At 37.6% G+C, this 19,337-nt stretch overlaps 1 protein-coding gene across 1 annotated transcript in view; it reads left to right on the forward strand.

Annotated features, from left to right (window-relative positions):
* The window catches only part of PKHD1L1 (PKHD1 like 1), a gene marked incomplete at both ends in the record, with an annotated part of 145,722 nt that overhangs the window by 73,748 nt on the left and 52,637 nt on the right, over positions 1-19,337 (forward strand). The window contains 12 exons of the mRNA XM_079796306.1: positions 558-732; positions 2,119-2,275; positions 2,929-3,085; positions 4,541-4,620; positions 5,076-5,205; positions 6,218-6,347; positions 7,704-7,945; positions 11,328-11,464; positions 12,066-13,095; positions 14,338-14,529; positions 17,616-17,767; positions 18,666-18,825. Coding sequence (XP_079652432.1) covers positions 558-732; positions 2,119-2,275; positions 2,929-3,085; positions 4,541-4,620; positions 5,076-5,205; positions 6,218-6,347; positions 7,704-7,945; positions 11,328-11,464; positions 12,066-13,095; positions 14,338-14,529; positions 17,616-17,767; positions 18,666-18,825 — 2,742 coding nt within the window. The remainder of the gene's footprint in view (positions 1-557; positions 733-2,118; positions 2,276-2,928; positions 3,086-4,540; positions 4,621-5,075; positions 5,206-6,217; positions 6,348-7,703; positions 7,946-11,327; positions 11,465-12,065; positions 13,096-14,337; positions 14,530-17,615; positions 17,768-18,665; positions 18,826-19,337) is intronic.

The raw sequence follows: 19,337 nt of genomic DNA on the forward strand, positions 1-19,337 counted from the left end.
AAAAGACTGAAATCTTAACATTTGTAACACCATGGATGGACCTGGAATGTATTATGCAAAGTGAGATAAGCCAGACAGTAAAAGACAAATACCATATGATTTCATTTATATGTGGAATCTAAAGAACAAAATAAATGAACAAACAAAATTAAAGCAGACGCATAGATACAGAAAACAGACGGATGGTCACCAGAGGGGAGGTGGGGTACAAGGTGGGTGAAAATAGATGAAGGGATTAATAAGTACAAATTGGTAGTTGCAGAATAGTCGCAGAGATGCAACGTGCAGCACAGGGAATATAGTCAGTAACATGGCACTAACTATGTTTGGTGCTGGGTGAGCACTGGAAATATCAGGGGGACACTTTCTAAAGTATGTGATTGCCTAACCACGATGCTGTAGACCCAAAATGAATACAGAATAATATTGAATGTGAACTGTGATTGAAAAATACAATTTAAATTTAAAAAAAGTAATAAAAAGAAAATGTTTGGGGTTTTGAGAAATGAATAGGGCCTGAAGGCAGAATTGTATTCAATTCCATTCTCTTCTCATAGGCAGGGGACCTGAGCAAGCCTGCGAAGTGAGTGTGGTCAACGGGAAGGATGTGTCACAGTCCACAACTCCTTTCACGTACACCGCGTCACTGACTCCGCTCATCACCAAAATAGCTCCCGAGAGAGGCAGTACAGCAGGGGGCACCAGGCTTACAGTCATGGGATCAGGCTTCAGGTACTGTCTTCACTGCACAAACATCAATGCCTGTTTCCAGACTCAAGCCACCCTGCCTGCTTCCTCCTATGCCAGGACAGCGCTTAAATACAGTCAAGTAATGTGTACCCATCTGCTCAAGAGTCATGCTTGAGGCACAAGCATGGTACTAAGAGCTAACATTTACTACCCTGGCCGGTTTGGCTCAGTGGATGGAGCGTCAGCCTGCGGACTCGGGGGTCCCGGGTTCGATTCCGGTCAGGGGCATGTGCCTTGGTTGCGGGCACGTCGCCAGTGGCGGGTGTGCATGAGGCAGCTGATTGATGTTTCTCTATCATCGATGTTTCTAACTCTCTATCCCTCTCCCTTCCTCTCTGTAAAAGATCAATAAAATATATTTAAAAAATAAAAATAAAAGCTAACATTTACTGAGTACTTTATCTGTGCCAGGCACCTTCTCCCCCACTGATACTTCCTGCCTTGTTACATATTTTATCCCATCTTGTGGTTAAGAGACTAAGATTACAAAGGTTCAATAACTTGCCCCAAATCCTAGTAACGTCACAAGTATAAATCACCTTCTTGTACTTTCCCCAATACCTCATGTCCAACCATGATCAGCTTCAATGAAACATCACTTCATGTATCAGGACCTTGTCATTGTAACGGGCCAGATTCTCTTTTCCTAAAAAATATTCATTATTTAGCACAAATGTATGTACTGCTTCATCATTTAAGTGAATAAGGCTGACTTCAAAATGCCAGCTCCTTCAAATAATAGAAGGCAATTTTATATGGAGATGAAGTTCTGAAGTGTGTGCATGTGGTGAAAATGTCTCATAGACAAAATGATCCCTGAACATCCATAACAAGGCGCCTGCTTAGAAACCAACATAGAATCTCTCAATAACTTAAACCCAGGCAGTTTTTCTCCAGCACTAGAATGCCTTCTAGGTTTGTACAGTTCTATTTACTCACCATTTTTGTGTGTGTGTTTCCTTTTTTCTGAAAAAAATATTTTGAAGTCTTACTACTGAAAAATGTATCGATCTGTACTTTGATGGATCATAGGGTGAGATCATTAGTTTCGCAATAATGCATATGTGGCTCTGACCAGTTTGGCTCAGTGGATAGAGTGTCGGCCTGCGGACTCAAGGGTCCCAGGTTCGATTCTGGTCAAGGGCATGTACCTTGGTTGCGGACACATACCCAGTAGGGAGTATGCGGGAGGCAGCTGATCGATGTTTCTCTCTCATCGATGTTTCTAACTCTCTATCCCTCTCCCTTCCTCTCTGTAAAAAAAAAAAAAAAAATCATTAAAATATATTTTAAAAAATAATGCATATGTGACCTAGAAATTTGAGAAAAAACACCAATATTTTATGCCCCCCCTTTTTTTCTTTACAGTGAAAATACGCAGGATGTTCTCGTCACCATAGCTGAAACCAAATGTGATGTTGAGTATTCCAACAAGACATGTGTCATCTGCATGACAAATGCCCACACTCCTTCAGGGTGGGCTCCCGTGCACATCACCGTGGGAGGCATTGGGATGGCCAGACGGGTAAGAACGCTGCTGGGTGTTGTAACCACAGCGATAGGCAAACTAGCATCTGGGAGGTGCTGTGATGGGCAATGAGCTTTTTACTTTGTTAATGTCTCCAGAAAAGAACTGAGCTGTGGCAGTCATATGGTTATGTGTTTTTGGTTTTGGTTTTTTGCTTATTACTAAAATTTTAATATTTCCGATTTTTTATTATTTAATTTAATTGTGGGGTAATTAGTAATGATTTTTTTACATTATTATTACTGTGAAATAAACCAATTGGCAACTATAAGATACTTAAAGCAGGTTATACTTATTATTGATGAAAATGTTTATCGTTTTCTTTTTTCTTTTTTTTTTTAATAAATCTTTATTGTTCAGATTATTACAATTGTTCCTCTTTTTTCCCCCCATAGCTCCCCTCCACCCGGTTCCCACCCCACCCTCTGCCCTTACCACCCGCCCCCCACGCCACTGTCCTCATCCATAGGTGTACGATTTTTGTCCAGTCTCTTCCCGCACGCCCCCACACCCCTTTCTCCCCCGAGAATTGTCAGTCCACTCCCTTTCTATGCCCCTATGTTTATCATTTTCAGTTTCTTCTTTTTTCAGTTGTATGGAGAATTCTGATGAAACCTCCGCATTTACGAGCCTCTCGTGTTCTGTTGCAGGAGAAGGCTGACTTCCTGTATGTCGATGCGTGGTCCTCCAACTGCTCGTGGGGAGGAGCGCCTCCTCCGGAGGAAGGGTCGCTGGTCGTCATTACGAAAGGACAGACAGTTTTGCTGGATCAGAACACCCCTATTCTGAAAATGTTGCTTATTCAGGGTAAATTTCTGAAAATTGGAATACTTCTGTACTTAATTGAACCAAAACTCATCATTACAAACACCCACAGTTGTATCGTGTTTTTATGTGGCGTGTAGTACCGAGTCCTTTAAATTGAGTATCACAGTCCACTTGTGGTATGGAACTATTTAGTGTATCGCAACCAGAATGTTTTGATGAAATACAATAGAAAATATCAGAATATATTGCGCTCATATGAGTAAGCATCTTTCAAAGCTAAATGTTCTTTTAAGAAACTTTTGTTCAGTAACTGTGTGTGTATGTGTGTGTGCGTGTGCACACGTGTGCATGCCTATACCCTTGCAGTGGAGCACAACAGTCAGAGGTATTTCCCATTTAGAAAAACACTGGTTTCATGGGTCCCAGAGGTTTGAAAACCATAGAAATTTGTATGTAGGCGATAGGTTCTGTGGCTTTAAGCAGTTATATTTAATGACCCCCTGACCTCTTGGGTGCCAGATTGTGATTCTTACCTACACCTTTGAACCTGCTTTGTTGCCTGGAGTTCTCTCTGCTCCTTGGTATTCTGTTTTAGTTACAGAAAACTAAATAGCCAGAAGTGTTACAATTGCATGTAAAAGAAGCAATCATCGGCAAGAGTAAAATGCTCTGGACTTTAGTGTATAAATTTTGCCATGTGGTTTTAGCTGCTCAAAAACCTTTGTAGCCTTAGCCCATTTGGCTCAGTGGATAGAGCATCAGCCTGAGGACCGAAGGGTCCTGGGTTCAATTTCGATCAAGAGCACGTATCTTGGTTGCAGGCACGATCCCCTGCCCTGGTCAGGGGATTGATATGTCTCTCTCACATCGATGTTTCTCTCTCTCTCTGTCTCTCTCACCCCCTTCCACTCTCTCTAAAAATCAATGGGATAATAACGTTGGGTGACGATTAATAACAAAGACCTTTGTTATTTTGTTTAAGTTTTAACTTCTGGGGTAGTAGTAGTGCTTTAGTTGTTTGAAGTTATTAGCTATTGAACCCTTGGACAAGTTTTCTGTCCACAAATTTATAATAGTTCTATAAAAAATGTATTGTGGTACTATCTTTAATAGTGTTCTTCAGGATATACATGTTACTAGTGCAAATTAGTGGATAAAAGTTCAGTAAATTTGGCATTATAATAGTTTCTATAAAAATGCTTTTCTTTCATTTTAATTATTTTAATTCTTAATTGATATTTTGTGGCCCTATGTTTGTAGGACTATAATTCATGTGGCTGACTATTTAATAGCATTTAAAATAACCTGTGGTCAAGAGAAAAATCTGCCCTGGGATTTGATTTTCTACCACTTCCTGGGTCTTGTCTGAAGTTTTATATTTTATGTTGCCAAAGAGCAGAAGTGAAGTGACATGCAGAGTGACAGCAAATAAGAATAAGAAATTAAAAGTTAATATGTAATTGAATAAATATTTCAAAATTGTATGACTCCTAGGTGGAACTCTAATATTTGATGAAGCTGACATTGAACTCCAGGCAGAAAATATTCTAATTACAGATGGAGGCATTCTTCAGGTATATGAGAGAACCTGAGATCTGTTCATTGGTAACCTCTCTCCCTTTCTTTTAAAAAACACGGTGTGTAAAATAGACAGTTATACCAAACTCTCACGTTTATCTTCATATAGGTCTCTTCGTATAGGTTATTTGTATAAAATTCTTTTTCTGGGAGAAAAGTTTCCCAGAGTGTTCTTGTGCTTTTAATGAGAAGATAATAGCATATTACAATAGAGCAGAATTTAAAACAGAGCCGATAAAACTATTAGCTCTGAGATATGACTCAAGTCAGTCAGTATACTTTCCAAAGGTCTGGCAGCGTGCATTTGGCCGACTAGAAATTGTGAAGTTTATCTTTTGAAAGAAAGATACTGACAACGGAATAATCAATTCTTGGAAGAAAAGGGAGAAAAGTAAAACATTACTTTTGACCGATTAGAATTGTGGATATGATGCTGTGAAATCCCTTGCAGATTGGGACGGAAGCATCCCCCTTTCAACACAAGGCGGTCATCACCTTGCATGGGCACCTGCGGTCTCCTGAGCTCCCCGTGTATGGGGCCAAGACGCTGGCGGTGCGCGAGGGAGTCCTGGATCTGCATGGTAAGGGCCTGAAGGGCTCACAGAATTGGTTGAGGAGACTAGCTGCGAACCCAAGATAATGGTCCTGATAACTTTCTCTCAATGAAAACTTGCCAAGCTTCTCCTGTCTTCACACATTCCCTTTTTGCTTCTTTTTATCTTTTCCTTTGCTTGTCCAGGGCCAGGCCAGCCCGGCATAGGATCAAGACCGACAACCAAGGCCACCCTTGGGAAGCCCTTTGGGGCCTTTTCTACATCTTTTCCACGTGCTCCCTTAGCACATTTTGCCTAATTTAGCACTCACCACAGTTCATTCTGATTGTTTATGGCCTCTTCTTGGAATATAACTATAAATTTAAAATTGTACTTTTGCATCACCGTATTCTGGAAAATGATGAACAAATAACAATGATGGTGATCATGTTTGAGGTATTAGGTTAGCCTATTTGAAGGGTGCATTCTTTCTGTATTGAAGTATTTTATATTGCAATAATCTGTCTCTTTTATACATTTAGGATATATGCACATGATACCCCACTATGATCATAAATGCCCTGCATTGTGTTATATATATATATATATATATATATATATATATATATATATATATATACACTAATGGAATTTTCAGAAATTCATACATTTCATTTATCCCTAGAGTATCAATTTAAGCAATTTCTGTCAACAGTGACAAAGATAACAGGCCTCTGCCTGGTTAATCAATAGTATCATACCACATTTAGGTTGCATTCATATAAAGGAGATGCTTCTAAATGGAATAGATTAGTGCAGAAAGATGTTTCGTAAATTATGGACCCAAACATGTGTAATAAACCTGATTGTTATTTGTATAAAGCAAGAATTCTACATACTGGTATTTCTTTGTGAGAAAGGTATGAAATGCTAAGGTTAAAAATAAACAACACCACCTTCCTCAAATCGGTTCAATCCAGGAAAAGATTAAAATGCATAAAGCTCTCAATAACCGAGAAAACACATCTTTAAAAATACTTGGGTTGTATGTTGGCTCCAGGTCTTCCTGTCCCTGTGGTCTGGACCCGTCTGGCTCATACTGCACACGCAGGGGAAAGGACTTTGGTTTTACAAGAAGCAGTAACATGGAAACCCGGAGATAAGATTGTGATTGCAAGCACAGGACACAGGTATGATGTCCTCAGGTCCTGATAATTTAGATTTGTAAACAGAGATTTTTTTTTAACTATGTAAAAGAGGGATGATTCCGAAGGTCTACAACTATTTCATTTAAACTTGAAACCTCTAATAAAGAAACATGAACAGTCAAATATGTATTTGCCAAATGTCAACATTGTGTTGATCATCGGTGTTGTTTTCATTGAGTGATTAAATTTACAAAAAGAAAAATTATTAACTTGAACCTATAAGACAAATATATACAGTGAGTCCTCACTTAATGTAGGCGATAGGTTATGTGGCTTTAAGTGAAACAATGTACAAGGAGATCGAATTTCACCATAGGCTAATTGATATAAACAAGAGTTAAGTTCCTATGACACCTTATCAATATTATAGCAAAGTGACATTGAGTGAAATGATGTTACTTGAGGACCTGCTGTACTAATAAAATATTTTGGTTGATTTTTACGGTTAGGCTCCCATGTAAGATTTTGTTTGAGAAAAGCATTCTGCTATTATAAGTCATTTGAAAACTTCTGACTTAGAGCTTTAGCCAAATACATTAATGCATGAAAAAATGTAAATGATTGTTTGTGGTCACTAAAGACTAGAGTTGAAAGCAGTCAGTGAACTCTTTGTTAATTTTAGTCTCAGCAGTGGGTCCCATGGACCAAACTTTTTAGGGGTGATTGAATAAAAGGAAAGAAATCATTTTAGAATGAGTGATGACTAACATGACCTTTTAGGTGTCTGACATTTTATAACTGAAACTGTTTATGACCCTCAATTTTAGCCAATAAGACTTAAAAGGAAGAAAACTAATATTGCTAACTACATTATACCAGAATACTGACTGGGGAGGGAGCCAAGAGGAGCTTTATTTTTGCTTCATTATTCAAATTGTGGGTAATGGCAAAATTGGATATCAGGGAACAAATAGTAATTTTTGATAAGAATCAGCTAAATTACGCCAAGGTCGTGACTCAATTTAGAATTAAAATTTAAGATGGCATTTTTAGTTTGCCATTTCATTGGTAAATCCTATTTGAGAGTTTATAAAGCAACTAGTTAAGAATACTTCTTCAAAGTCAGTCTGTTGACTCTCACTCCCACCAATACCATTTGTTAGGCTTGTGGCCATATTATTTTGCTTCTCTGGGCTTCAGTAAAATTGTATTGCTGTAAATTTATTTAGCTGCCCTAAGAAAATGAAATACCATCTTCAAATTTCTCTTCAGAATATTGAATGGCAAAAGTATTTTCCGATTCACAGATAAAGTGTTCTAAATAGCATAAAACACACCAAAACAATGTTATGTTGATTGATATTAATTTTGAAAAATTTTTGTTAAAATGTTTAATAGACACAGTCAAAGAGAGAATGAAGAAAGGACCATTGCGTTTGTGTCTGCTGATGGCATAAACATAACGCTGACTCACCCGCTGAATCACACACACTTAGGAATCACTGTCCCCCTTCCTGATGGGACTCTGTTTGAAGCAAGGGCAGAAGTTGGAATTCTTACAAGAAATATTTTAATAAGAGGATCTGATAATGTGGAGTGGCATTACGAAATTCCAGCGTGTCCTGATGGATTTGACACAGGTAACTTTAGTAAATTTTAAGTGTGATCATTTAAAATGTTTTCAGAGCCGAAACCGGTTTGGCTCAGTGGATAGAGCGTCGGCCTGTGGACTGAAGGGTCCCAGGTTCGATTCCAGTCAAGGGCATGTACCTTGGTTGCAGGCACATCCCCAGTAGGGGGTGTGCAGGAGGCAGCTGATTGATGTTTCTCTCTCATCGATGTTTCTAGCTCTTTATCCCTCTCTCTTCCTCTCTGTGAAAAAATCAATAAAATATATTAAAAATAAAATAAAAAATGTTTTCAGAGATTGCAAAAACATTCCCAGGAGGTAAAATCACCTCCATTTGAGAACTTCTGGACTAAGTTATGCCCTAGCTCATGATTTAAAATAAAAAAGGGGTTATTTCTCACTGATACTGCATATGTCCAATATGGGTCAACAGGGGGCCTCTGCTTATGGCAATTATTCCAGGTTTTGGGCTGATGAAAACTCCATCTCAGCCTAGACTTCTGGAATCTCTGAGACAGCACACAAGATGGCTGGATCAGCAAATTACTTTGGTCCTAAAGTGACAGGTGTCTCCTCTACTCAGGTGCCATTAGTCAGACTGATTCTGAAATGCTTAACTTCGCACTTTCGTCACTAGTATACAAAGAGAACTGGATATGATGCTCATGGTTCTCTTATGTAATGTTTACCACAGCATGTAGCACAATGTATTTTACAAGTCTAAATATGTTATGTAATCCCTAATATCATCACAATCCTATAAGCAGTTGAGTAGTAACAGATACAGCTTAGATACAGCCTTTTCTTCAATGGGAAGTATAAATAAAGGCAAAAATCCACTGGATTCGATGTCAAATGACCTACATTCTAATTATAATTGTCAACCAAGAAAAAGTTCAGGCTGCAATGAAGAGAAAAAAAAAAAAACCCAAAACATTTACTGGAGCAAAAGGATTGCCATGGGGGAGACAATTTCAGATAGCAACCCCAACTGCGTTCTGAGCACAAAGAAAGGCAGGATTTAGAAAGACAAAAACCACGCAATGTAATTCTTTCAGGCAAATGAAGGATTGCTAGCTAGGTTAACGGATTGGTTAGTTCCAATATGCAAGCGGAGGGGGTTGGGAGAGAAAAAGTACAAGGAGAAAGTGAAGTCCACATGTGTCCACGCAGCAGTTGTTCCAGGATGTTTATGGCTCAGCCTTGAGCTGAGTTTGGCAACAGGGTTAGCAAGTTAATAGCAGCTCTGAGAACTGAAGCACAAGATGTGCACAGGCCACATACCCCACTTCCTTAATAGCCTCCTGACTATATTAAGTGACTCTCTTGGCAATGCTTATTCCATTCTACTTTTTTTCCCCCCTCAGTATCAGTTCATCTGCATCAAGTCTCAAATGTCCATTAAACCTAGTTTCAACGTGTTTAAAATAAGAATACTTCCTGTTCTGCTTACTACAGTAATAAGAATTAAGAGAGATAATGCATATCTAGTGCTATACAACTATAAGCTTGTATTAATGATGTTAATCTCCAAATTTGGGGAGGAAGCTTCAGAAGTAAGACAAAAATGCCTTTATCAGTAGTCATTCAACCATTCAAATATTTATTTAGTATCTTTGAAAAATACAATTGTAAGTGTTAGGGTTTGGCCAGTGATGCAGGCTGTGAAAAAATTCACAACTAAAAGAAGAGATGCACAGAGGAAGTTCATTTTACTTTCCATGAAGGTAAAGGGCCAATTATACAGGGCAGGGAACAAATCAATCAATACAGAGCAGGGAACAAAAAGTGACTTCCATTTTTAAAGAGTAAAACAGTTCAAGTGCCCATCAGTAGATGAGTAGATAAGAAAAAGCTGTGGTACATTTACACCATGGAATACTATGCAGCAGTAAAAAAAGAAGGATCTCTTACCCTTTGACACAGCATGGAGGGACCTGGAGAGTATTATGCTAAGCGAAATAAGCCAGTCAGAGAAAGACAAGTGTCACATGATCTCACTCATATATGGAATGTAATGAACAAAATAAATTAATGAACAAAATAAATCCAGAGACATAGAAGCTTGGAATAGACTGTTGAATCTCAGAATGCAGGGGAAGGAGGTGGGTGGAAAGAGATCAACCAAAGAACTTGTATGCATATATGCATAACCCATGGACAACAGTAAATTTTTTAAAAAATATATTTTATTGATTTTTTTACAGAGAGGAAGGGAGAGGGATAGAAAGCTAGAAACATCGATGAGAGAGAAACATTGACCAGCTGCCTCCTGCACACCCCCTACCGGGGTTGTGTCCGCAACCAAGGTACATGCCCTTGACCGGAATCGAACCTGGGACCTTTCAGTCCGCAGGCCGACACTCTATCCACTGAGCCAAACTGGTTTTGGCAGTAAATTTTTTTTATTAAAAAAAAAAAAAGAGTAATGGCTGATGTAGCTAGGTGACAAGGAAGGGAGGAGTATTTGGAGCTGAAGTTGAGCAGATACCAGGGAGTTGCCTTGAAAAATTATAGTTTGTTTGCTTTCCAGGAGACAGTCTTAGGGTGGTGTCTTATAAGTATTTTTTCCAAGTCCGTAAAATATGCTTAGAGAAAAAGTTATGAAGAGTTCAAAAGAGGCTTGTTTGAAGGGGAGGAGGAAAGGGAACTTTCTACTACCTAGAGACTCCTTGCTGTGAATTATCCCTGAGTTCTAAAAACAGCAGGGAGGAGAGGGAATGCAAAAATGTAGCCTTGAGAGTAGCTTATCTTGTTTTGAGTTTGAATAGAGGGGCTCTTTGATCAGAGGAGCTAACAATCTAAGGGTTTAATTACCAGGTGCGTCTCATAAATTGTGGAAGGCCTTAGCAAAGGGGGGGAAAAGGTCTTTTTCCTGTCTTTACAGTATGTATTTTAAGGAATACAAAGGTAAATGAGACAAGGTATAAGGTACTTACCTTTCTTACTATCTAGAGGAGGATATGATGTGAATGCAAATAATTATGTTCCAAAATGAGATTAAAATTATATGTGAATAAAAAGAAATAATTAGGTATGAGGAACAAGTATTTTATTTATTTATTTATTTTTAATTCTCACCTGAGGATATTTCTTTCCATTGATTTTTTTTTTTTTTTTACAGAGTGGAAGGAAGGGAGGAAGACAGGGGAGAGAGAGAAAGAGAAAGAAAGAGAGAGAGAGGAAGAGAGAGAGAGAGAGAGAGATGTGAGAGATGTGAGAGAGACCAGGGCTGGGAATCGAGCCTGCAAACTGAGATATGTGTCCTGCCTGCCCTCTTCGGTGCAGGGGCTGATGGTCTAACCACTGAGCAAATGGGCCAGGGTGAGAAAAAAAGTCTTTATAGAATGTTAGGATTTTGACATGCTTTTTCTTTTCTTTGTTTTTTTAAGGTGAATTTGCTACACAGACATGTCTCCAAGGAAAGTTTGGAGAAGAAATAGGAAGCGATCAATTTGGAGGCTGCATTATGTTTCATGCTCCTGTACCTGGTGCTAACATGGTAACTGGAAGAATAGAATACGTAGAGGTAAGAGACATTGTTATTAAACCACAATGTTTGCCCGAGGTTATTCATACAACAAATGTGTACTAAGTCCATACTGTTTGCCAGATGCTAGTTATAATCAAGCAGAGGAGGCCATGAACAAGATACTCAGCCTTTCTAAATTTCAATTCCTTTGACTGTAAAATGAAGTTAATGATAGGTGGCTACTTCATAGGATTGTGATAAAGACAGTGCTCCTGCACACAAGACACGTCGTATAATATCAGGCACGTGGTCAACATTCAAGAAGTAGGAATTAGAAAAGAAGTCTTTTAAGGAGTCTTATTTTACTAAACATAAAAGTTTTATAATAGCCTGAGGTGAAAAGCAGAACAGTTGAAGACGGCTTTTGTTCATTCATTAATGTATCGGTATCCAGTATGAGCTATTATATAATGAAGAAAACAAGGTGGGTTGGGGGCCAAATATTTTCTAATGGCAAACATGAATAACATGGGAGATATTAATGTATTAATAATAATTAATATAAAGTTGGAAAGTGTTTTTAAACAAGCAAGTATGAGCTAGGTAAACTCTGTGTTTATGTAGACCACTAAATAGTCATGATTTCTGGGCTTAACAGGTGTTCCATGCTGGCCAGGCTTTTCGGCTGGGGAGATATCCAATACATTGGCACCTGCTGGGAGATTTACAGTTTAAATCTTATGTCAGAGGCTGTGCAATTCACCAGACATATAACAGAGCTGTTACTATCCATAACACTCATCACCTTCTGGTTGAGAGGAATGTCATATATGATATCAAAGGAGGAGCATTTTTTATAGAAGATGGTATTGAACATGGCAATATCCTGCAGTATAACTTGGCAGTATTTGTACAGCAAAGTACTAGTCTCCTGAATGATGATGTGACCCCAGCTGCATTTTGGGTAACCAACCCAAACAACACCATTCGGCACAATGCCGCTGCTGGGGGCACTCACTTTGGCTTCTGGTACCGAATGAATGACCACCCTGATGGGCCATCCTATGACCGAAACATCTGCCAAAAAAGAATTCCTCTTGGCGAATTCTTTAACAACACTGTTCATTCTCAGGGTTGGTTTGGAATATGGATATTTGAAGAATATTTCCCCATGCAAACAGGATCTTGTACTTCCACAGTGCCAGTGCCTGCAATATTTAATTCCCTTACTACGTGGAATTGTCAAAAAGGAGCTGAATGGGTCAATGGAGGTGCCCTTCAGTTCCATAACTTCATGATGGTAAATAATTATGAGGCTGGAATTGAGACCAAGAGGATCCTGGCCGCTTATATTGGAGGATGGGGTGAAACCAATGGAGCGGTGATTAAAAATGCCAAAATAGTCGGCCATCTTGATGAGTTGGGAATGGGGTCTGCATTTTGTACAATGAGAGGCCTGGTTCTCCCATTTAGTGAAGGCCTGACTGTGTCTTCCGTACACTTCATGAACTTTGACCGTCCCAACTGCGTAGCTTTGGGAGTGACATCCATCACAGGAGTTTGTAATGAGAGATGTGGAGGTTGGAGTGCAAAATTTGTTGACATCCAGTATTTTCACACACCAAACAAGGCTGGCTTTCGATGGGAACATGAAGTGGTACTGATTGATGTCGATGGCTCACTCACAGGTAATGTTATAATTTCTGATAAAATACATTGGAAAAATGTTTGTGTTAACCCAGGGTTGAATTGTCAAAGCAGACTCAGCTGAATCACAGATTTTACCCAGTACCAAACTGACTTAAGGATATAGGTCAACACTAGGCATTGATGAGACATTCCATTCTGGAAGAGCCCCAAACTATCAGATGTAGCCTCTAAATAATATCTTATTCCCCTCTACATTTGCACCTTGGTTTTGAATTAGCAGCAAATTTTGGACAATATTCATGGAAACATTGATCATAAAAGGAAGCTGCATTTCCATTTTATAATGCTTTCATTTTATACTCAGTTAATTACACAGATAAGGAACTCCTTATATGACTTTCCAAATTCTCCAGTCCATCATGGCCCATAAATACATAAATTCCAGGTTTATTTATATAAGTAATGTAAGACAGACTGGACATATCCTGCTCAAAGTAAGTTACAGGCCTGCTATTAATCTTTTTCTTTCCAGTTTAAATTATTAATTTGGAATTAGTTCAAGAAATATATTAACTAAGAACATTTTTCACCATTTCAAGTTCAGTGTATGTCACATTTTTAAAATTCTTAGTTTCTAGAATTTAGTGTCTTTATAAAGTTTTAATGCTAAAGATATGTCTAAATAAGATAGCAAGGGTGTGTGTGAGAGAGAGATTCTGCCTAATACTTTAGAAGAAAGAGAAAATTAAGTAAAACTACAGATACTAATAATTTACTTTTAAAAGACTTTGAAAGATGGAAGAAGATTCATCTTAATATTTAAACAGAGTTCTCAACTATATTTGTTGACTTCTGTCTCCTGTTCTAATGGTGGCTTTAATACAGAGAACATTTGGATGGTTCTAATATAAAGCTTTGTGTAACCTTTATTAGTTTATTTAATTCAGCTTAGATTTTTAATGTTAGTTAGCAGTCCATTGGTTAAGCATACAGGCTCTATGACAGATTGCTGGATTTGAATCTTGGCCAAGTTACTTATCTCACTTCCTATCCCCTACTTTGGCTCTCATGGGCATCTCAGATCCCACATTCATAATTAACTACCTGAGTAGTGTCCACTGCAAAGCCTCTGTATGAAGTCTCTTTGTCCCATGTCAAAAAAAAAAAAAAGTTGATAAGACCTTTAGATTTTATTAGCAGTACAATGGATCACAGTACCTTTATGTTTTTCAGTTTTATAACATGAAGTAGGAAACATGCTGATTGTGTTCATTTCCTAGGTCACAAAGGACACACTGTCATTCCACACAGCTCCTTGCTGGACCCTTCTCACTGCACTCAGGAAGCTGAGTGGAGCGTAGGGTTCCCTGGGTCTGTCTGTGATGCCTCAGTCAGCTTCCACCGTTTAGCTTTCAACAAGCCTTCTCCCGTATCTCTGCTTGAAAAGGATGTGGTTCTCTCAGACTCTTTTGGTAAGTGGAATGGAAGAGTTTAAACCACCCTGGCCTGTGTGGCTCAGTTGGTTGGGCGTCATCCCATGCACAGGAAGGTTGCTGGTCTGATTCCCAGTCAGGGCTCTTGCCCAGGTTGTGTGCTCCATCCGTAGTAGGGGGCATGCAGGAGACAGCTGATGGATGTTTCTCTCCCTCTCCCTTCCTCTCTCTCTCTGAAAAAAATCAATGAAAGTAAAATATTTTCTAAAAGGTTAGTTTAAACCACTAATTGAAATATTTTTCTCAGTTTTCATCATCATCTTCTTCAGTTGTCTCTCACTGTTTAGAACATTGGGAAAAGCATATTTGTATGTCAGAAGCTAGACAGGAAACAAATACACTCAAAATGGGCATGTGAGGAGAATCAAATAAATGCATGAACCAGTATGATCTTCTGCTGATGAAGGAACCTCCAGTCAGTATTATGATACAAAGCAGGAAAGCTGACATAGCCCTTAGAGCAAGACAGTATATAAATATACCATTGTTCCTGCCACTGAAGGCAAATGCTTTTTATTATCTTTGCTGATTGAAATAAGATGGGGGAGTATTTGCTTGGTGAGGAGCTTGAACACCAGATGGCAGAGACTGTTGATCTACTGATTTGTTTCAGGAAAGATGCTGTACCTGAAACACTGGATGTGCTTGACATCATTACCATAACTAGATTGCATTAATTTACTGTCATTATTAATGATCCATCTGGCATTTGCACCAGCCAAACAAGCAAGTTAACTGGGAATATAGTAGAAATCCTGGTGTTTGCATCTCTCAGATCTTTCACTGTGGTGCTAATATCTGCATCTCCCCCTGAAGGATTTGGAATTGCTTATATTTTATTATCTTGGTGAGGGGTCGGGGAGGCATGGCTCCTAGAGTGTTCACTCAATCCTTCCTACCAGATTTCCCCTCACTGCATTAGCTAGGGAACCAGTGTAGGGATTCTTCCAGTTGAATATAACTGTTATTATACCTGACCTCGCCTACTCTGATTGTCTTAGATCCATATATATCTCTCTTTATCTTTCCATCCATTCATTGATGCATCATCTATCTAGGACTTATTAGTTAAAATAGCTATCTACAATTTATCCACTCTCACATACATTGTTTTGATGAATTGCACACTGTGGAAAATAGGAAATGCATTGATGAATCAAAGATTTGCTAAACAGATAGGTATCAGCTATAATGTTCTGCATTTTCTGCATAAATTTAAATGATATCGCTTCTTGGTGATAGTATGTAAAGCTGTAATAATCAAGATCTAATCTAAACATATAACAAGGAAACTGTCCACACCTTCCAAGAGTTATTAGGTCTTGGCTCTGAACTGATACTAATCCTCAAACACTCTGAATGCCTACCAGCTTATGAAGGCCAGGTAACAGGTTGCATCTTTGCTCAGTCTCACAATGCATCCGGTGGGGCCACTGGCCCATCTTATGGTTATTTCTCCAGTTCCAGAATGTATAGTGGGAATAGATATAGAACTCTGTTTGAAGGACAGAAGTTGTAATTCTTGCAAGAAAAATTTCAATAAGACCATCTGATAACATGGAGTAGAATAACAAAATTCCAGGATTGATGGATTTGACACAGCTAATTTCAGCAGCTATCATGTGACTGGTATAATCATGCTATACATTTTCAAAATCCATTTGTCATATATCGAGATGCATGATTTTAGTTTCAAATTGCAAGTTTCTACTGTGTAAATATTATTAAATGCAGAAATGCTGATACTGATTTTAGGTAACATTATGAAAATACTAGAGGCCTGATGCACGAAATTCTTGCAAGAGTAGGCCTTCCTTCCCCCGGCTGCTAGCACTGGCTTCCCTCTGGCACCCTGGACCTGGGCTTCCCTCGGCTGCCAGGCACTGGGGACCCGGGCTTCCCTCGCAGCCCCGGGTTCGTCTGGAAGGTCGTCTGGTCTAATTAGCATATTATGCTTTTATTATTTTAGATTTGCAATATATTGAAGAAATTGTTAATGTTGACACTATTATAGGAGAAATAAATGTACTTGGATTGTGTTAATAAAATCTTTTCTCTCTCTTATATCAATAAATAAAAACTTCAACAAGTTTACTAGATCAGTGGGAAATAAGGTTTGACATAACTTTACATATATCTTAATATATCCTCATCAAAACATCTCATACATGATGATGTATCTTTATGTAAATATGCATATGAAGTTAGAACAGATGGTCAATAAATTTGAGATACTTATTCTTTATGATACTATTTTTTAAATATCAACATCAAAGAATTTATATTTTAGTCCAAAATGCTTAAAATCAACATAATGAAAAATATTGTAGCTAGAAAATTAAGATAAATACAAATAACTTCAAAAATGAAAGTGGGTTTTGTCCAGCCATCATGGTTCAGTGGTTGAGCATCAATCAACCCATAAACCAAGAGGTTCCAGGTTCAATTCCCGATCAGGGCACATGTCCATGTTTTGGGCTGGATCCCAAGTAGGGGGGTGCAGGAGGCAGCTGATCAGTGTTTCTATCTGTCTATTCCTCTCCCTTACTCTTTCTCTAAAATCAATAAAAACACATTTTTTACAAAAGAAGTTCTAAATCAAGCTTTTCACTCATACTTGGTATGCAGACTTTGATTAACTCAACAAATATAAGAGAATCTAATAAAGAATCAGAACTTATGTTTGCATACATTGCAAATGAATTATTCTGAAGAATTAAGTTCTTAAAAGAGTAGAAATGGGATTATATTTTAGATAAATGATATTTAAAGAATTTAATTACTATACTTTAGCATTTCTGTCATAGTAATCATCATCATTATGTTTCAATTTTTTTTTCTTTCCCTAAGGAATAAAGACTTTATCTCAGTTCAGAAGCCCAAGTGAGAAACATTTTATGTTTCAGTTAAACATTGACATTTAGAATATAGTGAAATGCTATACTGGCCTCTTTAGAGACTTCCATAGATAGACAAATATTTTACATTTGCATTTGTTCATAAAAGGAGGGATTTTTCTAGAGGTAGAGATTACTATTATTTGTTTGTTTTATGTTCTCCTACAGGCACAAGCATTATTCCCTTTCGGAAGAAACGACTGACTCATATGTCTGGATGGATGGCTCTGATTCCAAATGCAAAGCACATTAACTGGTACTTTAAAGGTGTGGATCACATAACCAACATATCATACACATCAACATTCTATGGATTTAAGGTAAACAAAGAGCTATAACATCCATCTTCTAATAATTAAGATTGAACGTTACTCAACCACAGGGTACATTCTCATCCTTGCTCCGATTGTTTGGACCAGAATGCTCTTGTCTCACATGTTGACCTGTTAAAGTCCTGTACCCCCTCCATGACCCACCCTAAATCTAAGAGAAGTAAAAAAAAAAAGTTTCTTATTTAAGAACCAGAAGTAAGCAATCTTCTTGCCATATTAACAAGGTGCTATACTTGTGCCCTGTTACTATTACCATGATAATAACTAACACTTATTGAGTGCTTATGATGTTTCAGATACCGGTTAAGGGCTTTACTAATAATAAAATTATGAAATATATCAACCACAGAAAATTCTAAAAATTAGTCCAAGTCCTGTTGTGCCCATCACCCACCTCTATCTTAATTGAATTTACCCTGAATATTTACGTTTGATTTTTAAAAGAAATAAACATTTTAGATAAAGTGGAAGTTCCCTGTATGGCTTATGGCTTACCCTGGTCTCACTCCTTACTCTCCACCTCTAATGGTAACCATTATCCTGAATTGGGTGTCTTCATCTTCTTCATTTATATTCTTATACTACATATGTGCAGCCAAAAAGAAAGGAACCCTAGCATTTTTGCATTGTTTTAAATGTTTACAAACATTATAGAAATAACATGTGTTTCTAAATATATATATATATATCTGTATGGGGAGAGAGAGAGACTTTTATTGCTTTAGTGACAGCATTAGCATTATAAACAAAATATAAATACAAGATGAAAAAGAAACTAAAACCAAAACTTGTCTTAATATATGGGCTAATTCTGTCATCTTAATTAATGTATATTAGGCAGTGAATTAACATATAAAACAAGTCACTTTTTTGCAAACTTTTATAGGAAGAAGACTATGTCATCATATCTCATAACTTCACTCAAAATCCTGATATGTTTAATGTTATTGATATGAGGAATGGCTCCTCAAATCCCTTGAGCTGGAATACCAGCAAGAATGGAGACTGGCACCTTGAAGCAAACACTAGTACTCTGTATTACTTGGGTATGTATTTATTAGCCAGAAGTGGTTATTTTATCTAATGCTTTGTCTAAAAGAGGAGAAAAATTGCTTAATGAGCAAATGTGTTACACAGTTATATAGCAGGATTCAAGAAATGTTTGTTGAATGAAAGGACTGGAGGTAAAATTTATGCCGGGAAAGCCTTGAGTTGAATTAAAAATTTACATTTTATGTTTGGAGATAACACAAACATTTTTAATTTAAATGTGGCCCCAAAATTTATTTCCCAAAATTAGAGGTAATGAGTACAATGGAAGTTGTCATCATATATTTTGTTTTCATTTTTTATTATTTAATTATTTTTTTAAAATAATAATATTTTAAAATAATTTTTAAATTGTAAAATATTCATTTTTTTCCAAGACATTTTGACTACGTGCTTCTCAATAAAACGCGATTTGTCAGAATTTCCCCATATATATTCCATTCATTTGAATTATACCAAGTTACTATCTAAAGAATATTTTCAAATAGCTATGATTTTGCTTACATTT

Source organism: Cnephaeus nilssonii, assembly GCF_951640355.1.
Source record: "Cnephaeus nilssonii genome assembly, chromosome: 18".
NCBI classification, from domain to species: domain Eukaryota; kingdom Metazoa; phylum Chordata; class Mammalia; order Chiroptera; family Vespertilionidae; genus Cnephaeus; species Cnephaeus nilssonii.